The sequence below is a fragment of the Phasianus colchicus genome, chromosome 3 (assembly GCF_987193195.1).
Source record: "Phasianus colchicus chromosome 3, bPhaCol1.hap1.1, whole genome shotgun sequence".
Classification (NCBI taxonomy): Eukaryota; Metazoa; Chordata; class Aves; order Galliformes; family Phasianidae; genus Phasianus; species Phasianus colchicus.
The window spans coordinates 44,962,037-44,987,080 of record NC_143438.1 but is presented as its reverse complement, the minus strand read 5'-3'; the positions used below and the strand labels follow the sequence as shown (position 1 = coordinate 44,987,080).

The 25,044-nt window shown below is 39.8% G+C and overlaps 1 protein-coding gene across 1 annotated transcript; it reads left to right on the top strand.

The window, feature by feature from the left end:
• The first annotated feature begins 1,629 nt into the window (after positions 1-1,629).
• RAB12 (RAB12, member RAS oncogene family) lies at positions 1,630-24,947 on the top strand. Its single transcript, XM_031588943.2, has 6 exons — positions 1,630-1,888; positions 14,400-14,460; positions 21,470-21,608; positions 22,177-22,266; positions 23,106-23,210; positions 23,720-24,947. The coding sequence occupies exons 1-6, from the start codon at positions 1,645-1,647 to the stop codon at positions 23,831-23,833; spliced, it is 753 nt and encodes a 250-aa protein (XP_031444803.1). The 5' UTR covers positions 1,630-1,644; the 3' UTR covers positions 23,834-24,947.
• Positions 24,948-25,044: the final 97 nt, after the last annotated feature.

Here is a 25,044-nt window from a genome sequence, read left to right as displayed (position 1 = left end):
CCATAAAAGTTGTTCACCTTTACTAAACATGATTTGTACAGTAATACTGGTACGTTCTTCTGGTGCAGATATGACTCAACTGATGCACATATGCTCCCTCTCCTCCCCCCCTGAAATCAAATACATTTTTAAAACTTAAAAGAAGTTGAAGAAGTTTACCTATGATGAGCCTGTCATAGAGCTTACTTCAGAGTCCCTAAATGTCCTTTCCAGCCCCAAAATACTATCTATCTTTTGACTCAGACAAATAACCTGTGTTCTGTGTTCTTTGGTAATGATTGCTTTCTGGTGTAAGCAGGGGAGAAGAGGAGCGGGATGAGTGTGTGAGTCTCAGTTCTCACAGCCTGAGACTGAAATGCAGCTCAGGTCACCCAAAGCTGGCAAGCAACACCATAAACCAGTATTACTGAATATCCAGTTCCTTGAATAAGGAATTACATTCCAAGCAACAAATGATGTTGTGTGACATACAGCACCAAATTCAGAAGACCATCTTGTCTGTCAAAAACAAACAAACAAACAACAACAAAAAAAATCCTGCAATGAAAAATAGTAAACTCATTGAATTTCTGCAGTACTGCAGAGGGCCCATGTGCTTGTTTTTCTGACTGAGGTTTGTAGTTTGATCTTGACAAAAAAGGATTTATCTCTAAGCGGGAAAGCTAAAAACAGATGCTGAAGGAAAAGTTTTGGTGCCACAAACTAGTTAATGTAAAAAATCTATAAATGCCTGTAGAGGCTGTCCCTGAAAATAGCCAGAGATGAATAAAACCCACACTGGAATACACATTGATTGGAGGCACAAGGGCAGGCACTCAGCATGAGGACACACTGCAGCTGTTGACTGACCAGGAATGTCATAGAATCACAGACTGGTAAAATCCTTTGAGTTGAAGGGATCTATAAAAGCCACCTAGTCCAACTCCCCCACAATAAGAAGGAAGGGGACAGACTCAGGACAAGGGAAAACGGTTTCAAGCTAAAAGAGAGGAGGTTTAGATCGGATATAAGGAAGTTTCTTACAATAATGGCGGTGAGACACTGGAACAGGTTGCCCAGAAAGGTGGTGGACGCCCCATCCCTAGAGACACTCAAGGTCAGGCCAGATGGGGCTCTGAGCACCTGACCCAGCTGTAGGCGTCTCTGTTCGCCGCACGGGAGTTGGACTAGGTGACTTTTAGAGGTCCTTTCCAACCGAAATGATTCTGTGATTCTACGAGCTCTGCCACCCAAACGCTCGGCGAAGCCGAAACTCCCTCAAAAACGGCGGGCTGCGAGCACCGCTCGGCTCCGTCCGTCAGTCCTCCGTGCCCCCATCCCAGGCCGTCCCGCTGGGCGGGGCACCGGCACCGCCCGCCCCCGGCACTGCGGCGCGGGGCCGCGGCTCCGGTGCTGTAGAGGGCGCTGCGCGGCGAGGCCCGGGCCGGGCGCGCCGCTCGTGGCGGCGGCGCTGGTTAGCCGAGTTCCCGTTCCCGTCGCCGTTCCCGTCGGGCCGGGCCGGGTGGCGGCCGCGCCTCGTCCTCGCGGTCCCCTCCTCCCGCTGCCTCGCGGCGGTGGGCGCCGGCGGCGGGCAGGGCGGCGGCGCGGGGCGCGGCGGAGGCGGGCGGGGAACGCGGCGCCGGCGCGGCGCCGCATGCGGCGCTGATGGAGCCGGGCTCGGGGCTGGCGCAGCGCAGGGCGGGGGGCGGCGGGCTGGAGCTCGGGGCGGGCTCGGCGGGGGGGTCGCCGGCTCTGTCCGGGGGGCAGGCCCGCCGCAGGAAGCAGCCGCCGCGGCCCGCCGACTTCAAGCTGCAGGTGATCATCATCGGCTCGCGAGGGGTGGGCAAGACCAGCCTGATGGAGCGCTTCACCGACGACACCTTCTGCGAGGCCTGCAAGTCCACCGTGGGTAAGGCGGCCCTCCGACCGCGCCGGGAGCGTCGTCCTTGCCGGGCTCTCGCGGTGTAAACGCGGCCCGGCCGGGCCTCCCTCCCCGTGTGCCGCCCGGGGCCGTCCTCTGGAGGGCTGTAATTCCTCCTGCCCTGCGCGGCGGGTGCCCGGGGTCCCCAGGCCTGTCCGTGGGGCGGGTGGTAGAGCGTGGAGTTGCGAGGACAGCCCTTGTGCGCAACTTCCCAGCGCGCCGCGGGATGGGGGCGGAGGGCACGGTTTGACCCGGGTCTGGCGGGGGGGTTTGGTGTCCTCTTTCGTTCTTACGTGTCTGGACAGTGAAACGGCCATAAACTTGAGCATGGCAAGTTCCGCACCGACATGCGAGGGAACTTGTTCACAGTGAGGGTGACGGAGCACTGGAACAGGCTGCCCAGGGAGGTTGTGAAGTCTCCTTCTCTGGAGATATTCAAGACCCACCTGGACGCCTGCCTGTGCAGCCTGCTGTAGGGAGCCTGCTTTGCTGGGGGGTTGGACTCGGTGATCTCTAGAGGTCCCTTCCAGACCCTGCAGTTCTGTGATTCTGTGATATTTTAAAAAGTGTTAAGGGTGGCTGGTAAAACAGGTCGTTGTGCTGAAGCCTGAGGTGGTACAGAAGTGTTCCAGGAGCTGAGGAGTTGTGCGGTGTGCACTGAACATCACTGATGGCACTTCCAAATGCTGCTCCAGACCCCAGCCCGACTAACACCGGATCCCTGCTGCCCTGAAACCCTCCTCAGTGATAGATGTGAGGAAGCTGATGTTTTGTTCCACGAAGAGCGTCTCCTGAACGTTTTGCTCCACGTTCGACAAACTGGGGGGGCAGCGCCCCAGCTTTGTACAGCAGCATCTTGTTCTTGGGTTAGTCAGCGGTGCTTTGAGGTGGCTTAATGCCTGCTGTGCTTTGATGCGTGGATGCGTGAGGGGAGGAAGATGAGCTGGTTGGTCTGCGTTATTACAGACTTGTTCTGAATGCTGAGGTCCTGCAGCAAAGCGGTTGTTAAGTCTGTGTCATTGTAAAATGAGCGTGTGTAGCTAAGCTGTAGCTTGAAATGTGAAGAAACCTATAGCATCTGATGGAAAAGGTTAGTGTTGCCTTTTGGAAACTAAGACGCTATTCTCCAAGCCCATCCTTCTGTGACAGAACAACAGAGTTACTCTTGTTTGTTTTAGTTTGTGTTTTGTCAGTTTTTATACCTATTTTTTCCCCAGGTCCTCTAAAAATCCCACTCTGATAGTGCTGTGGATTTTCCTCTCAACATCTTTTTAGTGCTGATATTTTTAAGTTGGTAACTTAACTTCTTTTTGACTTCCAAAAAGTCAGAAGTATAATCCCGAAGTGGTATGTTGCTGTAGTGAAGACATGCTGATGGCTTTTGTAGATGGACCAATTTGATTAAACGTACGGTAAGCTAGCGAAGTAGAATTGGCAGTGAAATGTCTCTCTACAAATTTTCTGTGACTGTTGCTTTGAACTCATGCATCTTTGGGATGACCTACATTTAGCATTCCTTTCAGGCTGGGCTGCTCTCCTTTAGCTAGGGTTAGTTTCCTGATGTGAATCTTGAGAAGAGGAGGTGCCCTAGGCCCCAGTCCAGACTTCCAGAGGTGCCTTGTAAGCACGCTGATTTCCTAGATAACCAAGGCAGTGACTGAAGCGGAAAGCTTCCTTATTTCACAAAAGACAGGAAATAAATGGTGGTATGCTGCTAGACAGAGGATTACGTAATGTTTGATGTATGAAATGTGCCAACATAAAGCAGCATAGGGAAATCAGCTTGTGCCAAAATACATGTAGAAACTGGACAGTAATGGCATTCTTTCAAGGTCTTCTGACTAAAGTTGAGAGCTGTTGAGATTCCCCCAGATCCTTCAGCTGCTAAGTGAAAGAACTTCTCACTGTTGTGACTGAAAGCTTGCACCTCTGCTATTTACATGTAGAAGGAAACTAATCCACAATCACAAATGATCAGGAGTCAGAGTTTGCACAGTTCAAATAATACACTCTTCCCACATAACTGCTTTCTGAAGTGATTTTTTTTTTTGAGAGTTATAAATGAAGAATGTTTTGAAACATGATTTGAAAGAGTGTGACTAATGCAATTTTGGAGGAAGCAATACAAACCAAATATACCTTGAAATTAAATTTGAAAAGACAGTATAAGAGTATAAGAACAATTAAAAATTGCTGTATCTGTTCATATTAGGGAGATGCAGCTGGGAATGCACATAATTAAATCCCTTATTTTGATACTGGCGGCCTCTACCTTCTTTTTATAGTAAACTTGTGAAAGTGTAGGCCAAACAGAACAATATATGGCACCTTAACCTCTCGTATGGAAACATACAGGCTGCTCAGAAGTCTTCTCTGACATTGGAAGGATTGCAAATGTCCAAAACTTTGCATGCCCAAAGCTTATTGGAAGAGCCCGGCTGACTTCTGTTTCCAGCTGCTGTTTAGGTTATTAGTGGGATGTCACTGAGTGTTTCTACATAAACAGAGGGATGTGGCTTCAATTAAGAAATATTCAGCATTGTAATGTTAATTTACAGAGACTACATTGCCAGATTTTATTACAGAATTTAACAAGCACACCAACGTGTCTTCTGTCTCATCTCAAAAAGCTGAAGTTCTTTGAAAGCGTTCAAAAATAGCTTGGCAGATTTCAGCACATTATTCATAACTGCACACGATGTGCTGTTGATCTAAAATTCTTTTGATGTATTTATTTTGGGCATTAAGTTGCACAGAATATTGTGTCTCCTTAATCTGCTGTTTACATCTCACTGAGAATGCTCAGTGCACTCAAATATTTACTTACTTTTGCACACTGGTGTCACATGAGAAATAGATTTTGCTGTTCACAGTTTTATGTGCTAGGTTTGGATGTTTGCTCTTATTATTAGGTTATAACTTATTTTTATTACTGGTTTGGACATGGACATTTTCTTTAGAAATGTTCCCCCTGTAGCTACAGTGACGCAAAATTACTCATTTACACCAGTTTTAAATCCAAGGTAGTTAAGGTAACTCCTTTTCCATGATGGTAGAGGGTACCATTCCATTATGTGAGGGTAATGTTGGCATCATTAATTAATTTTGTCAACAAACGTTTATATACATTTTATTTTAAAATAAAAATTGCTTTCTGATTGCGATGCTCTACCTGGCCTCCACACACCTGTATTTTTCATGGAAGAGAGGATTAAAACTATTGCTAGGGTGTTTTTCAGACTCTTAACAATGAAAAACAAGACAAATGAACATTGTCAAATGAATGAGAGTGATCTTTCTAAAAGCAGTGCACAAATATTCATTGTTGTGGTTGCGAGAAGGCTTTAAAGTGGTCAGGAGAGAAGGAGTCCTTGGCTTGCTTTCTTCCTCCTGCTTATCATCCCAAAAGTAGTTCTTATCCCTAAAGAAATGAATCTGCAAATCCAGATCTCCATAGTGATGTTATTATAGTTATTAACATTTAAAAATTATAATAAAGCGTCCTCTTTATTTTTCAAAGGCCTCTGTACTCTCCAGCTGCTGTCCCATCCATATCCCAGTCTGTTTATTGCCAGTCCTTCAGCTGTTTCTGTGACAGATCTACCAAACTCATGTACTCAGCATTATTTCCTAGCCACCGAAGCGTTATGCTTCCCTCCTGCTTTTCATCTCAGGACCTGAGGTTCCTGCTCACCCAAAGAGGTGGCCCAGCACTGACTCACTGCTCAGACAGCAGCCTCTCCTGCTCCTCCACCTCAAGCTGAGCTCCTCCACTCATTTCTCATGTGCTGGTCTGCGTAAGGTTTCTGAGGCCCAGTATCATCCATCCTGCAGCTCTTTTTCCATCAGGAAGGCATTCCAGGAAAGAGGCCTTGCCTACCATAAAGCAAGAGCTGAGGTGGCTCTGCAGGCTCGTGGCCAGCTTTTGGCAGCTCTTCTTGGGACGTTCCACCACCAATTGAAGCAAATGCAAAAGCCTCCTTCAGGCCTGGTTTACAAGGAAAATCAGTGGAGCTACTCAGCTGAGTTTGTAATGTGAAGTGTTGTGGATCCGGATGGGAGTGCTGTGATCCCTTTTGGGCTAATTGTAGCCTGTGGGCAAGCAAATGTGCTGTGGGGAAAGATCCCTTTGGCTTCACAAATGCTCTTTGGCGTTGATTCCCTTTGCTTTAATATGCTGTGAAATGGAATGTTGGCCCATGTTGGGAGCTCACTAGATTTACAGAGCTCCATAGCTTTTTCTTCCAAGTAGTCCATTTCCTGTTCATTCTTTCTAAAATATGCGTGCAAAGTGCTCAACTTCCAACAAATAGGCAATAGTAATAGTGAAAACTTGGGGTTTAACTTCATCAGACCAACTTTAAATAAGGCAACTTCTGTTTTTAATATGTATATGTGATATATAGATATATACATATATGTATGTATTTATGTTTCGGTTTCCTGTCACAATTCAACCTCTTTCTTCATTGTCTTTGGACTAACAACATAAATGTTAGGTTTCATTACCATAAACTTTTCCTATAATACTAATTATATTCATCTTACACTCTTTCTGACAGATGTAACTCATTTCAGTTTTTCTGTGAAGGTTTTTTTTGCCTTCCATAAGATGGCACTAAAAACTTATTTGTGATGGAGAGGAGAAAAGGGTAGAAGTAAATATCTTTGGCTTTTCCATGTCGTATTAAAGTAGCAGTCACCTTCTGTCGGCTTTATATTCAAAATCAGCTCTGTACTCAGACTGAGAAATCTTTGCTGTGCAAAACAAAAAGAAAGGAAGTGAGTTCTGGCCAACAGTATGAGGGCTATTTCTCGCATAAATACCTAGTCTTCATTTGTTCAGGATATTAATATGTACTTATTTTTATTTACTGGCTTTTTGACTACTGCATAAATAAAGCTTAACAAATATTTTGTTGATGCTGTGCTGCAGTAGTTTGATGAAGTACAGTGTAGAGCAAGAGGCTGAGCTTTGCCTAGAAAGCAGTTTGACCTCACACAAAACCTTGAGATAACTGGGGAACATGTAGGAACTTGCATTGTTTGTTGTCAGTTCTGAAACCATGAGTTCAGGCAATGCAGCTTTGAGCAGAAACCTGTGCTCTTTGGAGACTGCCTTTTACCATTAGTACTGTTGTCACTTGTAATTGACGCTGGAGACCACAACTGAAAGAACCTATCAATAGCTGTTTGCTCAGTATTTGTCAGCTAAGCATATTGTACAGCTTTGGTGCAGTCAGCAAGTATTTTCCATGCATAATTACTTGAGCCCCCATAAGGTAACAAATCTGTGTTTTAATATAGGAAAATGTAGCGGGGTGATGCTGTAAATGGTCAGGGTTTGGGAACAGGGCTTTGGGGAAGGCTGTTTGTGCTTTTACTTTTATTTTTTGAATTGCCAAGAGCTTGTGAAGAAGTGTAAATTTGAAAATGACTTTGTTTTCCTCATTTATAAACCAACTGCTAGCCTAAAGTAGAGAAATATTCAGGTTCTATCAAGACAGTAGAGCTATCCAAATATCTCACAGTGTGTTGTCATTACACGTATGAGAATATATGCAGGTACACCAACAGACAGCATGAAGAGCCCACTTGAATGGTGTTAGATGTGGAGTTTTGTTTGTAAGGAGAGTGGAATGCAGCTGTCAAACTCAGTCTGGGCCGTGAACAGCTGAGAGTGTCAGAAGCAAAAAATAAAAATAGGGGGCATATGATTCTCAGTTTTGGACTTTAATATTTCTTTCTGAATGTTGTGCACTTAAATAGACATTCATTTGATGACAGGTACCCTTTGCAGAATGCTTGTGTTTTTAGCTGACCTGTGAAATAGAAGAGAATCCATAGAGTGCCCTTCATTGCAAAAGCCTTAAATCTCTGTGAAGCTTGTTCACCAGGCTGCCCTTGAACAAGAGAGAGGATTAATATTCCCACTTACTGAGACTGCAACTATGTGACAACACATAGCAACTCTTCTACCATTTATTTCTTCTAGTATCTAAGGGATGAAAAACTTGGTACTCCAATCAAAATGCCATGTTCAGTCTCATTTTGAAATAGGTTCTGCCTTTTTAATAGTAGGGTGCTGTCATTAATTTTCTTTGACATTTTGTTTTCCTTTCAGGTCAGGTCATTGTAGACCACTAGCCCACTATGTTTATCAGTTTGGTAGGCAGTTTTGCAAATGCTTCGTCTTTAAGATGGCCCAGAGTATCTTATTCATTCCATTCCATCTTTCACCTCATTCTGTTTATCAAAAATTTGGTCCATGCTTTGAAGTTTGCTCTGTAAATAGATTAAAAGTTTCTCTCTCTGAAATTCTCTGAAAGACTTCTCATTCTTGCAGATGGTAAAATTATAAAGAAATAATTTCCTCCATTTTCGTTGTTTGGAAATACTGAACAACTTAGACTTTAAGTGTGTATCAGGCGTTCAAAGATCACTGTTGGCTTTCTAAAAATTCTTATAATTGCACCTTTAAAGTTTAGCCACTGCATATACGTAACCAGTTCTTTTTTTCTGATGTTGGTGTGTCTGTTTTGCTTTGGTCTCTAGCACAGTTGCCAGCAGAGTTACGTGTCTGCTTTTATTTTAGGCGAGCGGTCTCAAGTTTCTGCATGTTAATTGTTCTAGAATTACACTTCAGAGCCATATGAGCAATGTGCTTTACCTGCCCCCAAAATAATCCCCGAACTGGCTTATAGGTGACTAACACTTAATGCTTCCAAATCTCTTTTTAATCTTTACATGTATAATGCGAGGTTTGAAAGAGGTATTTCCGCTTTGGTGGTTCTTAAAATTACCTATGTGTTTTGAAACTTCAACTAAAAACTGCTTTATTTTTTCCTTCTTGGTTACTTTGGTAACCTTTTTCTACCTCCACGCCCATGTACTGTACTCTTCTTTGTATATTTTTTCCCCAAAGATAAATGGTAGAAGTTGATAGCAAAGCCAACGTGCATCTTTTCCTTGACTTCAACAGTTCTGTATGACTGTCGTTTCTATTAATTACCGTATTGCAATCAATATTTAGTTACAGATGAGGACTCTCTTATAGCAGATGCTGCGCAAGCTGGTAGCAGAGCTGGATCTTACCTCTAGAAACACAGACATCAACTGTAGCAGAAGGAAGGAAACTTCTCTGTAATGCTGTCAGATGTCCAAAGTAAACAAACGGTCCCAGCCTTTGAATTTTAAGTCCATTCTAATGATCAATTAGTATGCAAACTCTGAATTTTTAAACTGATTGTGTCTCTTCAAATACAGTCTGATTATTTTTCAAAGATTGCATTGCTTTGCTGGGAATAGCTAATAGGCCTCTGAAAATTCAATCTATTAGAATTGATTTTAGCTGTAGGGGTTCTGTGTGCTCTATTTGCATCTGTTTTCCCAGCTCCTGCCTGAACTTTGTAATCGGGAAGTCTTGGCCTCTTAAGGTCATTCCTTATGAACAAAACAGCTTCCACTTCCTTTTTCTGCCACTTAGGGGAGAAAAAAATTGAAAGCAGTGATGCAGAATGTGGAGTAAGAAGTTTCTTCACTGCGTAGTTTATTTCTAGACAAATTGTTTTACAGAAAGAAACCAGACACTGTTGTATGCGTTTCAGTGTATGCTTTAGTAGATTTCTTCCTGCAAATGGGAGTGAGAAGTAATTTGTATATTATAACCTGTTTCGAGCTACACTTCATTTCTACTGGATTTGTTTTCAGTCTGGAACAGCCTCCAGTTTAGTGCAGTGATGAGATAAGTCGCTCACACTGACTTGCCCTTATCTAGAACTTCATTAGTGCACTTCTATTTTGAGTGCCTGTTCCCTTTCTTTTAGGACTGTTTGTTTTGGAAAGGAGTGCAGACAGTTTGCTTAGCTGTTTGTTGCACAGACTTCTTCAAAATAAAGGAAACAAACCTCTCTAATTGCCTCGTAGTCCAGTAGCCCTTTATTTTTCCTGGAAAACCATTGTTTCAGTTGAGTACACATTGAAATAGATGCTCTTGTTTGCATGAAGTATATTTTTAATCTAAAGCTCTCATGCTTTCACAACAAAAGCAGTGTGCTTTATAGAATTTTTCAAAGTACTGAATTAATATTATTATCTTCAGTGTGCCATATAGTACTTACTGCCTTGCTCAACATCTCTCCAGCTAGGAGCAGGGGAACAGGCATACCTGCAGATTCAGCAAGCTGAATCAGGGTATTTCAAAATGCTTTGTAGATACCAAGTTGTAAACTCAAACTTGAGTTTGAGATCTGTGTTTTTGTGCTTTTTTTCTTTAATTAACTCTTAAAGACGTGTGGGATATGTGTTAGGATTCCTGAGAGAGGCTGTGCCAGAGAAACAACAATTGTGACAGGATCTGACATCCAAAATGAGCACTTTTAATTCAGTGAGAGAAGACTGCCAGGATTCACATGTGCCCTGAGTGTAATCACAGTGGAAGAACTGAATGCATGGCTAGCCAATGGTGTGTATAAGATTGCCATGGAGGGAGGGAAGGTGGTGGCCAGCCTTCTGGTTCCCCTCCTGTTGCTTTGTCCTCGCAAAGGGCACACACTTGAGAGTAACCATAAACATATACCTGCTGGCTCTGCTGTGTGCATTTGATGACTTGCTGTCAGTAAAATCATCAGTAGTCGTTTAAATGCAAACTAGGTAGTATGAAAACCAGCCTTGGTTTGCCATTGGAGAGAGCCTTTTACAATCCTTTATTTTTATAAGATGTGTTGTTCAGATTTAATGCAGTTGTCAACAGCGATTATTGATTCCTCAGTTTTATTGAACTATGAATGAATAAAGCCACATACTGGATGTTGTTCGTGTAATGAAGGACAGAAGGTGCCCGGGTGGCTTGTTTGTATTAACTGTTGTTGACATCCTTGTAGGGACTGTCTGCCATCATTGGGCTATGTGCTGTGTGGCTGTGCTGGTAGGGTGTTACGCCAGGCCTGTCCGTCTCTGATTGTGTTCAGGCACAGCATTGTACAGCACACAGCTTCCAGACTGCAGCAGCCTCTGGCAGGACTGAACACAAATGGAACAAATGCCCGCATTTGTTAAACTCGGAGTTTGAATGGGAGACTCCAGCAGTTGGTCCAAATCAAGTGTCCTGCAACTGTAGCTATAAGAACACATAAGACTGCTCTTCATGCTCAGTTTACATGAATGGATAGATCCAGTTGTCTACCTCTTGTCATGTGTGACTAACAAGTATTTGTTATCTGCGACAGTGGGAGGCATTTGCTTCCTGATTGGCTTCCTGAGACTTGTTAATATGCTTTTCTCACGTTTTTACTACCTGGAGAAATTATATGGATGGCAAAACTTGGTTTGCTGACTTTAGTCAGGCTATTTATTTCATTGGACTTTTTCTTAAGATGATGTTTGAAATTAAAGTGGAAAAGAAATGTTTGTTTACTAATTTGTATGTAAAATCAAAGTATAACCTTTGACTGGTCATGGTGATACACAGTAATGAAACCTGACAGGCTTTGGAATTTGTTTCTTCGTTTGCAAGAGAACAGTTGCCAGTATTTTTCCTCCAGTTGGCAGACATTAAACTTTTGGAATTGTGTTGTTGCTTGCAGAGCATTACTAATTATAAAAATTGGTTGAGCCATCTTTTAGCTCTGGCAAGCTATCTGATTGAAGTGTTAGGTGATTCAAACTGCTTTATAGAACAATCCATCCCTTCAAAACTTACTATTTTGCATAGTTTATTGCAAAGTATAACAGCAAATGAATGTTTCAAGCTGTGGCTTTAAGATGGTTAACAGAACAATTTGCCTTTGGCATGAGAAGGTTGGATATTAGGAAAAATGTCCTTTCAGAAAGAGTGGCGGGCAGTGGCACAGGCTGCTCAGAGGGGTGGTGGAGTCACCATCCCTGGAGGTGTTTAAGAACCATATGGATGTGGCACTGAGGAATGTGGTTTGTGGGTATGGTGGGGATGGCTGATGGCTGGACTGGATGGTCTTAGTGGTCTTTTCCAACCTTAATGATTCTGTGATTCCAAGAATAATAGGGACGTAGTATTTATTCTGAAACAATCCTTTTAAATCTGGAGTCATTTTTCCACTTGATTCATTAACATATGGTCTGCCTCGTGTTCACAAGAAGTCCTGAGCTGAAAATTTCCTGTATTATAGCAATTGGATTTTCTCTGTAGTTCATTATTTTTACTTAAAACAAAACACACCTACCTTTTTGTTCCTTGGTTTTCTGAGATGCCAGTATGTAAATCCCTTCCTTAAAAACTAAAAGGTTTTGCTAGTGGACTTGGTGAAATTTGCATGAAATTCCCATGGTGTTTTGTAATACACAGTTTTGGGTCAGAGCTGATACAGACTTGTTTTTGTGTAACAGCAAGACGACTTCTTTAGCAGAAGCTGCATTCTCTTTGACTTCATAGTCAGGTCAAGCTCCTCCGCAAGCACGGTGGTTAACCAAAGCCAGCATGCCACCTGTGCCAGCACCATACATAATGTATTCTATTAATATTTCAGTGAAAGGGACGAGGTAGATTTTCTTAGTTTATTTTTTTTTAAACCTTAGTTCTCAGATGAATAATAAATCATATAGTACGTTCTATTCATGCAGTAGTTGGAGTGGGAACTTGAGGTGGTGGGGCAATTATATTGAAACTGAGGAAGGCAGAGATTTGAAACTATTTATATTAATATTGATGATCTCCTTTGTGAGTAAAGTTGCTCTTGTGTTGTAGACAAGTTGTGACCATTAAGACCAGTGTATTTTAATACTTCAAATGCAATTATTTGGAGAAAAGGCATTTAGCAGTAGTTTATATAGTTGGTGTTTTAAAGCAATTATTAAAACATGAATAACGTAGTAATGACAAGAACTGTTATTTCCCACATTTTGGATAGTAGAACAATAGCGTGTCCATTTCACTTTCTTGACTTTTACACTAACAACAGAGATGCTGGTTTTTCAAAAGTGCTAGCGGTATTTCTTAAAACTACAATTAATAAATGTTCTGAAACTTTAATAATTCTTATACTTTTTCTCAATTTGCACATGAATTTTTCAAAATCACTGTTAAAATTATAGACTGCAATGTGTATTGCTTTGGTTGCTGTATTGTCCGTGAACCCTACTGAGGTGTGCCTGGGACCTGGAGAAGGAGGATTGTTGTGGTGAGAACCAACACTTTTATCACTATGCAGTGCACAACTGTGAGCTGTTGGTTTGAAGGCATTTTTGTCTAGGAGAGTGAAGGTCAGTGATCCTTCCACATATTCAGACTAGTTTTCCAGTGTGAAATGTACTTTTGTTTCCGTGAGACTTTGGTGCGGATGATGTAAGGGGCAAATTCAGTTCCTTCTATAGAAATTACAGTCTGGTATAGATTCTAACAATATTGGCAAGGACATCTAGTTTTTATCAAGGACAGACATGAGGGAAATGTTTAGTTGTTGTGAGAGGAAATGTAAATCTTCTCTTTGTGTTCACTTTTGTACCTATCCTTGGTATTCACTTGCATGTGAAAAGGCAAAAGTGTTTCCAACACAGCATGCTTCTGCACTTCTGTGTGGGTGTAAGCGTGCCAGTCTGAATGATGTTCTGTCTTTTTATTTCCCTGCTTTTTGATTTGGTGCTGTCAGAAGGGATGGTGTTCAGAAGGAAGAAGTGAAGCAAAAAGATTTTTACAAATGTTAACCTGCTTATTTTAGTGTACAATTTACGAGTACTGTGATATCCTAGGGCACTTGTACCCTGAAATATTTTTGTGTTTGAGGTATTCTTTTGTGTCTAGATACTGTTTGACCATACTGTGTCTGTGTGTTGATTGCTGGCATTATTTTCATGGACTTGAAGTCTTTCTGTATAACAAGGTCTTCGTGGGTCTATCTGTTCAGCTTGCATTCAAAATCTGGTTGAAATTTGGAGATGATGGTTGAAAGTACCATACGAGTATAAAAGGAATTTTTAAAGTTGTTCAAAATTGAAGCAGTTTGCTCATAAACATTTGCCAGAATGAAGAATGACGGTGCTGACAAACTACATAAACCAACTGCAATTCCAGCACTTCCACTCTGGCACCTTACAAACACTGAGCATCTGGCTTGGGTGTAGTTGTGTACTGTTCCACTTCACAGACTGGTGTGGAGGGACGGGGTTTGCTTCATGCCTCCGAGGCAGCTGTGCCACTTGAAAGTAGAGCAGGCTTGTCCTTGACAGTCAATGTGAATAAGGGAGAAACAACCAACCATGCCTGTTGTTTTACTGTTGTGTTGGGTTCACCTGCTGCTGGAACTGTTGCACAAAGTGGAAAGTTTATGTTGTGATGCTACCAAATCAGATGGCTCACAGACTATATAGCTGTAGTCAAATCCATGTGATGATCTTGCCTGTTGCAAACCTGTTAAGTTGATTAAAAAAAAAAAAAAAAAAAACTATCCAAAAATAATAGTAATAATTTACACCCTCATTACTTTTGCTTCTTATTTCTACTTTTCTGTTTACTGTATTTTATTTATAGGTGTTGATTTTAAAATCAAAACAGTAGAGCTAAGAGGAAAGAAAATTAGATTACAAATCTGGTAAGTAAAACAAATGTGCAACCAGCAGTATGTTTTAATTTTTATGTTATAGCATGAATCAATATGCTTGTCTAATACTATTAACTGTTATAAGCTGGTTTAGCTCTTAGCCTTTTGTTTCTCTCCTCCATTCCCACCTGACTTAAACAAAACCAAATAGCTCTTAGGTTTTTGTGAGGATAAAGGAGGAGAAAGATGGTTAGAAGTAGTGCATGAGTGTAATTACTGAAATATTAATGCATCACAGAGATCTCAAGGACATTTTTCTAGAAGTGTGAAATCATCTACACAAGAAATAGGAGTTCAACAAACAAAAGATAGTGACCATGTTAAATAGACACAGTTAGATTTTTATATTCTGGACTGTTCTAAACTGACTTGCTACAAAAGCAATTATAAGGCAGCCGTAAAATATTTCCTAAAATATTTTTCTAAAACTTGATATAGACAGTGCTGTTTCCTTGACACTGTGGTAAATAACTTAAAAGTGAAGTGCATTCAAGACTAAGCAAATTATACCCCCTATAACAGCATTGAGACAGAAAATGATCTCATACAACCAAGACAGTATACGCTAACTAGAAATAATGTTCTTTTGCAGAAAGCTTGATGTCTAAGCTAAGCTTTTCTGTTCTAGAGTAGGATACTTTTTTCCTCATAATGATTCCCCATGCTAATGATAGAATTCAAACTGTTTAGGATTTATTGAGTTTATGTGCTCCTTTTTTTGCAGAGTTGTCTAATACATAAGCATTGTTTTGAGAGAATAAACCAGCTATGTTAACATATATTAATCTTACGTACTACTATGTAGAAGCTTAGCTTTGGTTGATTAACAGTGCTTGATGCATAATTGGCATTGTAGTTAAGCTGACATAGCTGCTAACAATCTCTAGAGGGGGGAAAGAGCTCTGAACTCTGAGACACTTGGGGATATTCTGGTGGTTTCTCATTTTTAACTACATGGGTGCAGTGAATTCAGCTTACTAACTCCTCTTGGCAGGTCACCATCAACTGTTTGTCACACCATGTGTCTGTCTTGCTTCCCTCTGAGTTAACTACTACATCATCTTTGGTATCATCTGTCACCTAACACTTGAATGTTACTGGCATGTCTTCATCCATCATGTGTCCCTGCTTGGAAACCTATGACCACAAGGCTGGCAGTTGAGCCAGCAGTTGCTAGCCAGGGTCTGCTGAAGCTGACAGAGGTAACAGAAGTTTTTTGATAAGGAGATGCTACCATATGCCTAACTTAAAATTTTGCTATGACTTTGCTTGACTTTTTTCATGTTGAATAAATAGTTTTTAAGAGATGTTTAGCTGGAAAAGAGATGCTTAAACCATTATTTTCCACATATTGAGAATATGCTAGTAGGACATAGGAAAAACTTTTTAAACTAAAATTTGGTAAGTTGCTAAAAAGAAAAAAAAAGTGACCAATAGTGCTGTGCAAAGACCTGCTAAAACGGTGAATAAAATACATTATAAAGAGGAAGATATGTTAAAATCCAGGAGTACAATATCTAGCTCCCAAGTGCCATTCTCTCTTCAACAACTGCTGTTCTTATGGATTACACTGAAAACTGTCACAGCATGCTTGTAAAGTTTTTGAAAAGCAATTAAATAACCATCACTTTCACTCATTTATTTTGAAGTGTTGTTGGGCCTATTTATTCTTTTTGTACCTTTTGTTAGGTGAAAACAGGAAAGCAATTTACGAAGTCAAACACTTAAAGTTTTAAAATGCCAACTTAAGTCATGTGGTTGATCCTACCTCTACCTGTGTAGAGGTGTTGAGACAAGATTGCCTCATGTTTCCTGGTGGTCTTATAAAGATCACAGTAATTACTACAAAACCCTGTATTTTGAATAGATGAGCAATTAAAGGAACAAATCATTTCTAAAATGTGTTTGATTCCTGAAAATGGCTAAGGTTGCATTTTGAAGCATCTGAGCTTGTTTATTTTTTCAGTCATTGATAATTCTACTTCAGAAGTCAAACAAGAATGGTTGTTCATTTGTTTTTGTTTTTTTTCAATACCAGATTGGGTTTTCAATGGTGACATGACTTCTCTCTTCACTGACTGCTCTGCCAGCAGTGTTTTCCACAGACCTCTGCCAGTTCTATTTATGAAAAGAGAAAAACAGCAGAGAACTCTACTGAATGTATCAGTCAGTGATGTTTTCTTTTGAAAGTATCTCTCATCTGGTTGCTGTTATTAGAGTAGTATATAAATCAGGCTTTCTCCATATTGCATTTACAGTGAGATATTGTATACTTGAGGATCAAAGGGGATTCCGTTGTTAGGATAGCACTGCTTCCTTTAACCTATTACCTTGACTTTTAGTCACAAAACAACCTCCTGCTCCTTGGAAGGTGACATAGTAGAGCAGCTCTGAGGATGCTCAGTAGTGTTCATTTTCTCTGCCCCTTCCTCCCCCCCAGCGCAGTAGCAGTGACCCTTGGGCTGGCAGAAGTAGTAGATACAATAGGTCAGCTTCTGAGTTGCAGTTCTTGGCTGAAACAAACTCATATATTCTGTAGTGTCTGTTGCAGTTATGCAGTGGGTGAAGTAACTGAGCGGTTAGCCTGATGATCAGAGTGTATCTGAGCATCTCTGCTTTAGTGCTGTCTTAGAGCCAGTTTTAGAGCCAGACCAAATGATAGGAATCCCACTTTCCTGCTTTGGAGCATAAGTGTATCAGGAACACAGTGGGATCTGACTGTGCCCTGTCACCTGAGTAATTTGAGCATTTAGCTGAAGTAAAAAGCACCCAGGTCAGGCTTCCAGTCTGCAGGTTCCCCAGCTGCTGGAGGCAGTGGTGCCCTGCTTGGGCTGCCCAAAGAGGCCACTGACACCTGGCAAGAAATCTGGGATTTGCTTCTGAAAGTTGTTTGAACTGCTTTCTCTTTAAAAGTTGTGATGCTGCCAGCTCAAGGTTTTCTATGGGCAGTAGTGCTGGAAATTGAGACAGGGAGTAATGTAAGGAAAGCATTACCTGTCCTGAAATGTAACAGAATGTAGTTCTGAAATGTTAGTACCTCTGACATAAATTATTTCATGTAATAAAAAATTGCAAATAACTTCAATTTTTTTTCTCTTGTTTTAGTGGGAAGGAAAGCTCAGCTTAACAAGTAGAATTAACCCCCAAATGACTTTTTTTTTCCAAATGTTTCCAAGTACCATAAAAGCACAAAGCAAGTGCAAATGTTCAATTGTTAAATTTTTTATTTCTGTTTAAAAATGCATTTCCTCCCTATTGCCACTTCACTCTACCACTCATAAAAAATGAATTTCACTTCAGAGCCAATGACAGTTTTGAGTCTGTATGTGTATTATACAGTCTGAGAATACAGCAAATCAACATTTGAAAAAAGGCTTTGTGTTGTGGTGGTGGTGTTTTTTAATTTGCTTTTGTTTGGTGTAATGTTTGTCTGTATTTTCGGAGTGATGTCTAGTTTCTGTTAATGAGGCAGCAAATTGCAGGTTGTAGTTGATGAAGGAGTCATAGGCTGAATGTTTATAATTACCATTATGGAAATAGCAGTGCTTTTTCCATTAAAGCAAGTTCTTGGAAAAATCAGTAAAAGAAAACTTATTTTAGTATTTAAAAAAGAAGTCATCTGTTGTATTTTCTCAGTGATACAAAATCATTGATGAAGTAGTAGTTAATTGTTTGGACTTCTGGAGTTTGAATGAACTGCCTTATAGTTTTATGTTGATTCTTGCAAGAGAAATAAGGAAGTAGCAGCATTAGCATTGTTCATGAAATCCATGAAGTTGCATACTGTTAGTGCAGTTAAATAATGCTCCTCTCACAGCTTTCTGTTGGTCCTTCCAAAAGCTATCTTTACTCAAGTGTTCCCACTGTGGGAGAGTAATACGTTGACAACAGTGTAACAATCTTAATTTCTCCAGTACAGCAGATGAAAGGAAGACATTTTATGATGGATATGCTTTTAACATTAGCTCTACTTTAGGGCTTGTTATTTTTTTCCTTCAGTGCTGGAAGAATTTGCCACGCATTTTTATTAAAATAGACCATAGCTCCTCATACAAGATAAGTTTCCCTATATAAGATCAACTTGATACTCAGTGGCAGCTTATTTAGCTAGTTTGAGGTTGCTGATCATTGCTTATTTTAGAGATAATTTTCCAATTTTCTCCTTACTACTTGAAGAATAATACACTGTTATTGTAATATTAAAGACCACAAATTCAGCTTTTCTTCCAGTTTTTGAAGGAAACGGGTGTTATCAGATCATGCTTACAATCAGAAACCTGTTGTCTGGTTTCATTTAAATTTCCTGCAGCAGGGGATGCACTTTTTACACAAAGTGTGTGGACATTGTGATTATCAAAGCAAGGCAGAGAAAGTCAGCTGTAATTCACCGTGATTAGGGTGACTGGCAGGTGACAATTGGTGGCCATCTGTTCATTGAACATATAGTGGGGTTTTCAAACCAACCGCAGCATGCGGTGTGTCTCGTTTAGCCAGCAAGGCAGGCTACACGCAAATGATCTACACAAAGAGGAGTCCAGGACCTGAGGGTATTTTAAGAACCCGAGGTTGTTGTGAGGTGAGGAGAGGTTGATAATACCAGATAGACTGGGTGATAATGCACTCAGCAGGCTTGGGGAAATGTGGGGCTGGAAGAAATTGTAGTGGCTGAGTGTAATGTTGACTCCAGAGCTTACACATAAGTGTACCTCATGTGTTGGTTGGTCTCTTCAGAGAGAATAGCTGAAAGTTAGTGTGTTTATTTCCCCTGCGTGTTTTCCTAAGGTATGAACTGAGTGATCTGATGCTTCAGAAGAGGCCCCGTTGTGATGGAATTGCTAAAAGCCCTTAGCAGTGACCTGTAGGCACTATTAGCTCTGAAATGGCTCCTCTGTTTCTTTGCTCTGATACGGGCACAGAGAAGAGAGGAAGACTGACCAGCAAAAAAGGCAGTGGTTTTCATCAGTCAGGCCTCAACTCAAATTGATGCATTCTTCCATATATGGGGTATGCCCTGCCAACTGCCATCTGGTTGTGTCTGTGCAGTGATAGAGCTAAAGAGATCCCATCCCTAACGCACTTGGTCAGTAGGCTGGATTAGCAGCAGATGGCAGAAGGCCGCTCTACATGGTTATAATTTTGAGAAGCCTGTTCTAAGTACTGAAGCAATGCTATCCATATGTGGAAAATCAACGGTTCATACTACAATTTTTAAATTTTTCATGGAATGAATTTCCATCTGACAAAACCAAACCATCACAAAAAAAAAAAGTAAGGGAAGAGAAAATGAATTACATCTTTTTAAGTAATACTTACATACGTGACTTCAGCTGCCAGAACTTGTATTGCTTTAGTAAGAAAATATTTCATTCATGATAAGAAAGCAACCAATTAACTATCTAAAACTGTCTGAAATACTTCTAGAGTTTGATCTCATTGAAACAGTCTACCTGTTTCACCTCCAGTAGGGTCCCCAGGGTTTGTGCAAATTCAGTTCTGAAGTTTTGAGTACAGAATAGGATATGAATAAAAATAAAAATAAAAATAAAAATGTATGCAGTAGGAATTTGTTCTCTTCTGCCTCCCTACCCCAAGTTCCACATCACGATGCTGCTGGCTTAGTGAAGTGTTAGTCAGTATTTTTCCACAGGTTATGAAGCAGAGATTTCACATCTTTTTCTAGTAGACAGTGTTTACTTTGTGAAATCACCTACCAAAAATTTGTTGCTATCAAGTATGTTTGTGGCTATTTCAGGAGAAAGTTAAGTACTTCACTTTAAAGCCTGCTTAGTTGAGATCCTTAAAGATTTTGTGAAGAACAGGATAGGTTTGTTGTAGTTTATTCTGCTACTTGTTGTGCATAAACCTTAAAAAGAATTCTTCAGGACAATCAATGTGGCATTTTGTGAACATAACATTTTTTTTTCTTTTTGGTAACAAGTGTTTCAGTTCTTCATTGTTAATCTCATTCCCAAATTCATTCTTATCCTTTTGTCTAAAATGTGACTGTTGAATAGAGTTCCTTTTGAGTTTTAGGGTCCATATGCATGGGCACATTTTCTCCCGTGCACTTTGAATTTTATTTAGTTTTTTGACTTACCTTTTGGTTACTTCGAAGCACGATATAACTTACTACTTGCTTTTGATACCAGTCACATTTTAAGACTTAGGGTGTACACCAGCTGTTGTATTAGTATAACTGCCAAAAATCTTCCATGACAAGACTCAGTAAAAAATAACTTTGTCTTATCTGCTATGGAATATCAACTATAGCTAGTACAGGCAAACAGTTGACATTGCTTGAAAGTAATCTCCAGTGTAAATGCACTGTGATAGAAACGCCTGCAACATTGAAAGTGAGGATAGGAATGCTATTTGACCACCTCAGATTAGTAGATGTAAGTGTGAAAGGCAATAATTGACTTTCAAAAGCTGTTCTATGTGTAGGGGTTGTTTACTTACTTTAGAAATCACTTCTTTAGAAGTGAATTCTGCCAGTAGCCTCTGCATTAGCCTTAAAAACCATGGTTGAATTACTGTGGTTGATCTAAAAAGACTCTGAAAGTTCAAATCATAATAATCAGTGTATTGCTCATTTTATTGTTGGATGTCCAGCTGTTTTAGTTTGCTAAGCATGTATCCATTTCTTTTTCTTTTTTTTTTTTTTCAGGGCTATTTAAAAAAGAAACAACCTTACTCCACAAAACCAGCTTAATCTGCTGGTACATTTCCATTGAACAGCTTCATTTTCAGCCACATGTAGACCTATTTGGTGGCCTTTCTTGGTGAAGTTAGTATGGGCTAAATAATTCTGATATGAAAACTTTTTGTAATTTAAAGTAATGCTCCATTTTTTTTTCCTGACATACACACATATATTCAATTTTCAGTGTAGAGTATCTAATAAGTGTGGGGAGCTGTCTTTATTAAGATAGAAACAAAGTTATTGTGTACTTTGCAAATCCATGAAACATTTGTGCCAATGTTTGCTGCTGCTTCTTAGGGACACAGCAGGTCAGGAGAGATTCAACAGCATTACCTCAGCTTATTACAGAAGTGCCAAGGGAATTATTTTGGTGTATGATATAACCAAGAAGGAAACATTTGATGATTTACCAAAATGGATGAAAATGATTGATAAGGTAGGCTCTCTTAAGTTTGTTTTTTGTTTTTTGGGGTTTTTTTTTGTGGGGTTTTTTTTGCTTTGTTTTTTTTTTTTTTTTTGAGAATTAGTTCTATATCAAAAGGACTCAGTAATGTATGCTTTCAACAGCATAATTACAGGATTACTAAACTGAAGACTGCTGGTTTGCATGGGATTTTTTTAGCAGGAATTTAAATTTACGTGCTCTGTTGCAAAATAATTGTCCATTCCTGCTTCCTTTGACTGAAGTAGTTAGAAGTGCCAGTGGAAATCTGTAACGTTATGCATTTGCCTATGCACTGGGGAAAGAAGAAATTTTGGTCTGTGAAATAAGTCATTTTGTTCACTCCTAGGTGAACTGGAACAACTGGTTCTTAATAATGTTTTTTAAATGATATTTAAAAATTTTAAGTTGAAAATTCTTAAAATAATGTTTGGGAAGAACATTAACTTATTAAACTGTGTCGATATGTTTAATTCAGTAAAGGAATTTCCCTTTTTGTTTTTAATATTGTATGAAACCTCACTTTTTTTTGGTTTAGTTTATTAAAATATTTTACTTGCAGTATGCTTCAGAAGACGCAGAGCTTCTATTAGTTGGAAATAAACTGGACTGTGAAGTTGATCGAGAGATTACTCGACAGCAGGGAGAAAAGGTAAGAACAGGTATAAGTAAATTCTAAGTTACATCTGGAAGCAAAACTGCTGTGACATTGCTGTTGAGAGTCTGTGGCTATTCTTAGTCATACCCTTGGACCTCAGGAGCATACTGAGAATGGGGATGTTTTGTCAAAATTCAGTTTGCTTGCTTCTGTTATGCAACGTGCATTACATGCTTTCTTCCTGGAATAGTATGCCTTTGCTTTAAAAAAGGAATAAACTACTAGTGTGATTGTTGGCCCCAGTACACAGTAGTGTAGTGAATACCTCTTTTTGGCATGTAAACTATGAAAAGAGATATAGTAAAGACTTGAGTCATAAATAGAGATACGTCCATTTCGTTCGTGTTTGTGATCCTTCTTCCAGATATTGGCCTTTCAGTACTACCTTAGGATTGGCAAGAAATCCTGCTTGATTTCTTAACTCAACTTTGCTTCCACGGTTGTTGGGTTTTCTTGTTTTTGTTCATCACAAAAGTAGTAAGGAAAATGAAAGGAGAATGTTTTGCCATGGGACCTACAGCACCATCTCGATCAGGACAAATATAAATAGTTTTTCTTCTGAAAAGCTCTTTCTCCTTGGCAATCTGAGTAATTCTTGTCAACTGAGGATATTAATTTTTCAAACTTAGGTCTAGAGAAGTGAAGCACACTTTTCCATTAAGCCAAATCTAAGTGAAAATTAGCTGTATCTGGCAATGTTTGCTGTACCTTAGAGATTCAGGGTAATTAATTGCATAAGAGATCAGTCACAGATTTCAGGGAAGCTTATTAAAGGTTTAATGAGGAATGTATATTTGTTGTTTTTGTAGTTATTTTACTTTTTCTTCCATCAGTTTGCACAGCAAATAACTGGGATGCGGTTCTGTGAAGCAAGTGCCAAGGACAATTTTAATGTGGATGAAATATTTCTAAAGCTTGTTGATGACATTCTGAAAAAGGTAAAATATTGAGGTGGTAGTTTCTGCCCACATAAGTGGTCCGTGCTTAAATACTGAATCTCTGATTGCATTTGTTGGGAGGACATGGAGGGTAATTGTACGCTGTCAGGTGAAGTTAATATATAGGGGCCAGGATGTAGTTTGCAGTCTCTACTGCCTGCATCAGTGAATTGCTGTCGAGCTTGGTAGACATCTGCTTCTATTTGCTTGACTCCTATTTCTTATAACTTAATATTGGCAGTTGACTATACACTTACCTGCTTTTGTTTGCAGGCAGTTCTGTTGTATTTTGTCATTTTTTGAAAGTGAGGCTTATTTTGACAGTGTCTCCCGACTTCATTGGAAAATACATTGTTAGCACAACTTGCTTGATTGTGGATCGATAATTAATAAGATCTGAAAATCCTTAGGTGTGGAGGCTTTGGCTGATAGTGACCTCTTGAAACTATCTCATTGTGCTGAGCTCTGTGCAGATGATTGTTTACAGGCAATGTTTTCTTTTCTTTAAGATGCCACTGGATGTTATAAGAAATGAGTTGTCCAACAGTATCCTGTCCCTGCAACCAGAGCCAGAAATCCCACCAGAACTGCCTCCTCCAAGGCCACATGTCCGTTGCTGTTGACTTGTTACTCCATACAGAGTGGAAAAATAGGAGTGGGAAGATAAAGAAAGTATCTGTACTACTCTGCACTACAATCATTTGGCAGTTTCTTGTTGCACTTTGTTATTCGAGTCAGAGCTACACACTAACTTGTAAATATGCAAATATGCAATCCTTTGTAGGATTCAACTATATAACATTTAATTATTGCCCTTGACCCTCACAATGATGTTTCATTCATTGCCCCAGTGTTATAAATACTGTACAGTTGGTTGAGATTTACCACACTTCCAGTTGAGGAAAAAGGAGAAGTTAAATCTATACCTATTCTTGACATAAATGTTGTAATAGTTCTTGTTATTATAAACAGGCAGGCAGAAGCTCTTCTGGTATGAAGATAAGTATATGGTGCTTTGCTGACTATTTTAAAGACAATTTTTTTTTAAAACAGAGGACTTTATGTACAAAGCTTCCATAATCAGCATTATGTTTCATTTTAATGTAGTGAAAACATTTTTGGCTGTAGCATCCTCTGCTGACTGGATTTGTTGAAAAGCTAAGTTTAATTTTTGGCAGCCTTATTTATTTTGTTTAATGCTGAACCCATCTTTTGTGTACTAAGACATCACATCTGGTGCAAATTTGATTGCGCTGAAATTGCATCTATTTTCTGCGTAAGCATAAACTTAATTGCAAGAATCAATAAGTTTCAATAAAAGAATGGAGATTATATTCAAAACTCTATAAGAAGGTATAAAAAGCAATGCTGCTGTCCTAGACAAATTCTTTAAAAAAACAAAAAGATTTTCCTGTGTTAAGGAGTATATATATGTATTTGTCTGGACATCTGTAGGGTTGGGGGGAGGGGAAATTAAGGTAAAAAAGGTTTTTCTTTCCTAATAGTAGAAATTATTCCCATCAAGCAAATACTGTGTTAGATTTTTGTCTGATAATGAATTTGTGAATTATATCTTTGGTATATCTTTTATTAAAATGCACTGTTTAGTTTAGCTGTGGTAAATCGGTAGTTACATATTTGAATAACTTGGTGTGTCCTGAATGTTTGTGGTATTGAAAAGCATTGTGGTCTTTCTAAACGAATGAAGTGCAAATAAAATTTTGTATTTATGAATGACAGTGGAACTGCACCTGTTATTAGAATGGCAAGTATATCAAATCATGGGTGAAAGGTAAAATCTACAGTATGGAACAACTACTTTTGTATTAATTTC

Bases quoted from the DNA above. Each gene is read 5' to 3' on its own strand.
- RAB12 (XM_031588943.2), top strand. From the start codon at position 1,645: ATGGAGCCGGGCTCGGGGCTGGCGCAGCGCAGGGCGGGGGGCGGCGGG. The intron at 14,461-21,469 runs GTAAGTAAAACA...GCTGCTTCTTAG, and splicing joins AAAATTAGATTACAAATCTG to GGACACAGCAGGTCAGGAGA. The intron at 23,211-23,719 runs GTAAAATATTGA...CTTTTCTTTAAG, and splicing joins TTGATGACATTCTGAAAAAG to ATGCCACTGGATGTTATAAG.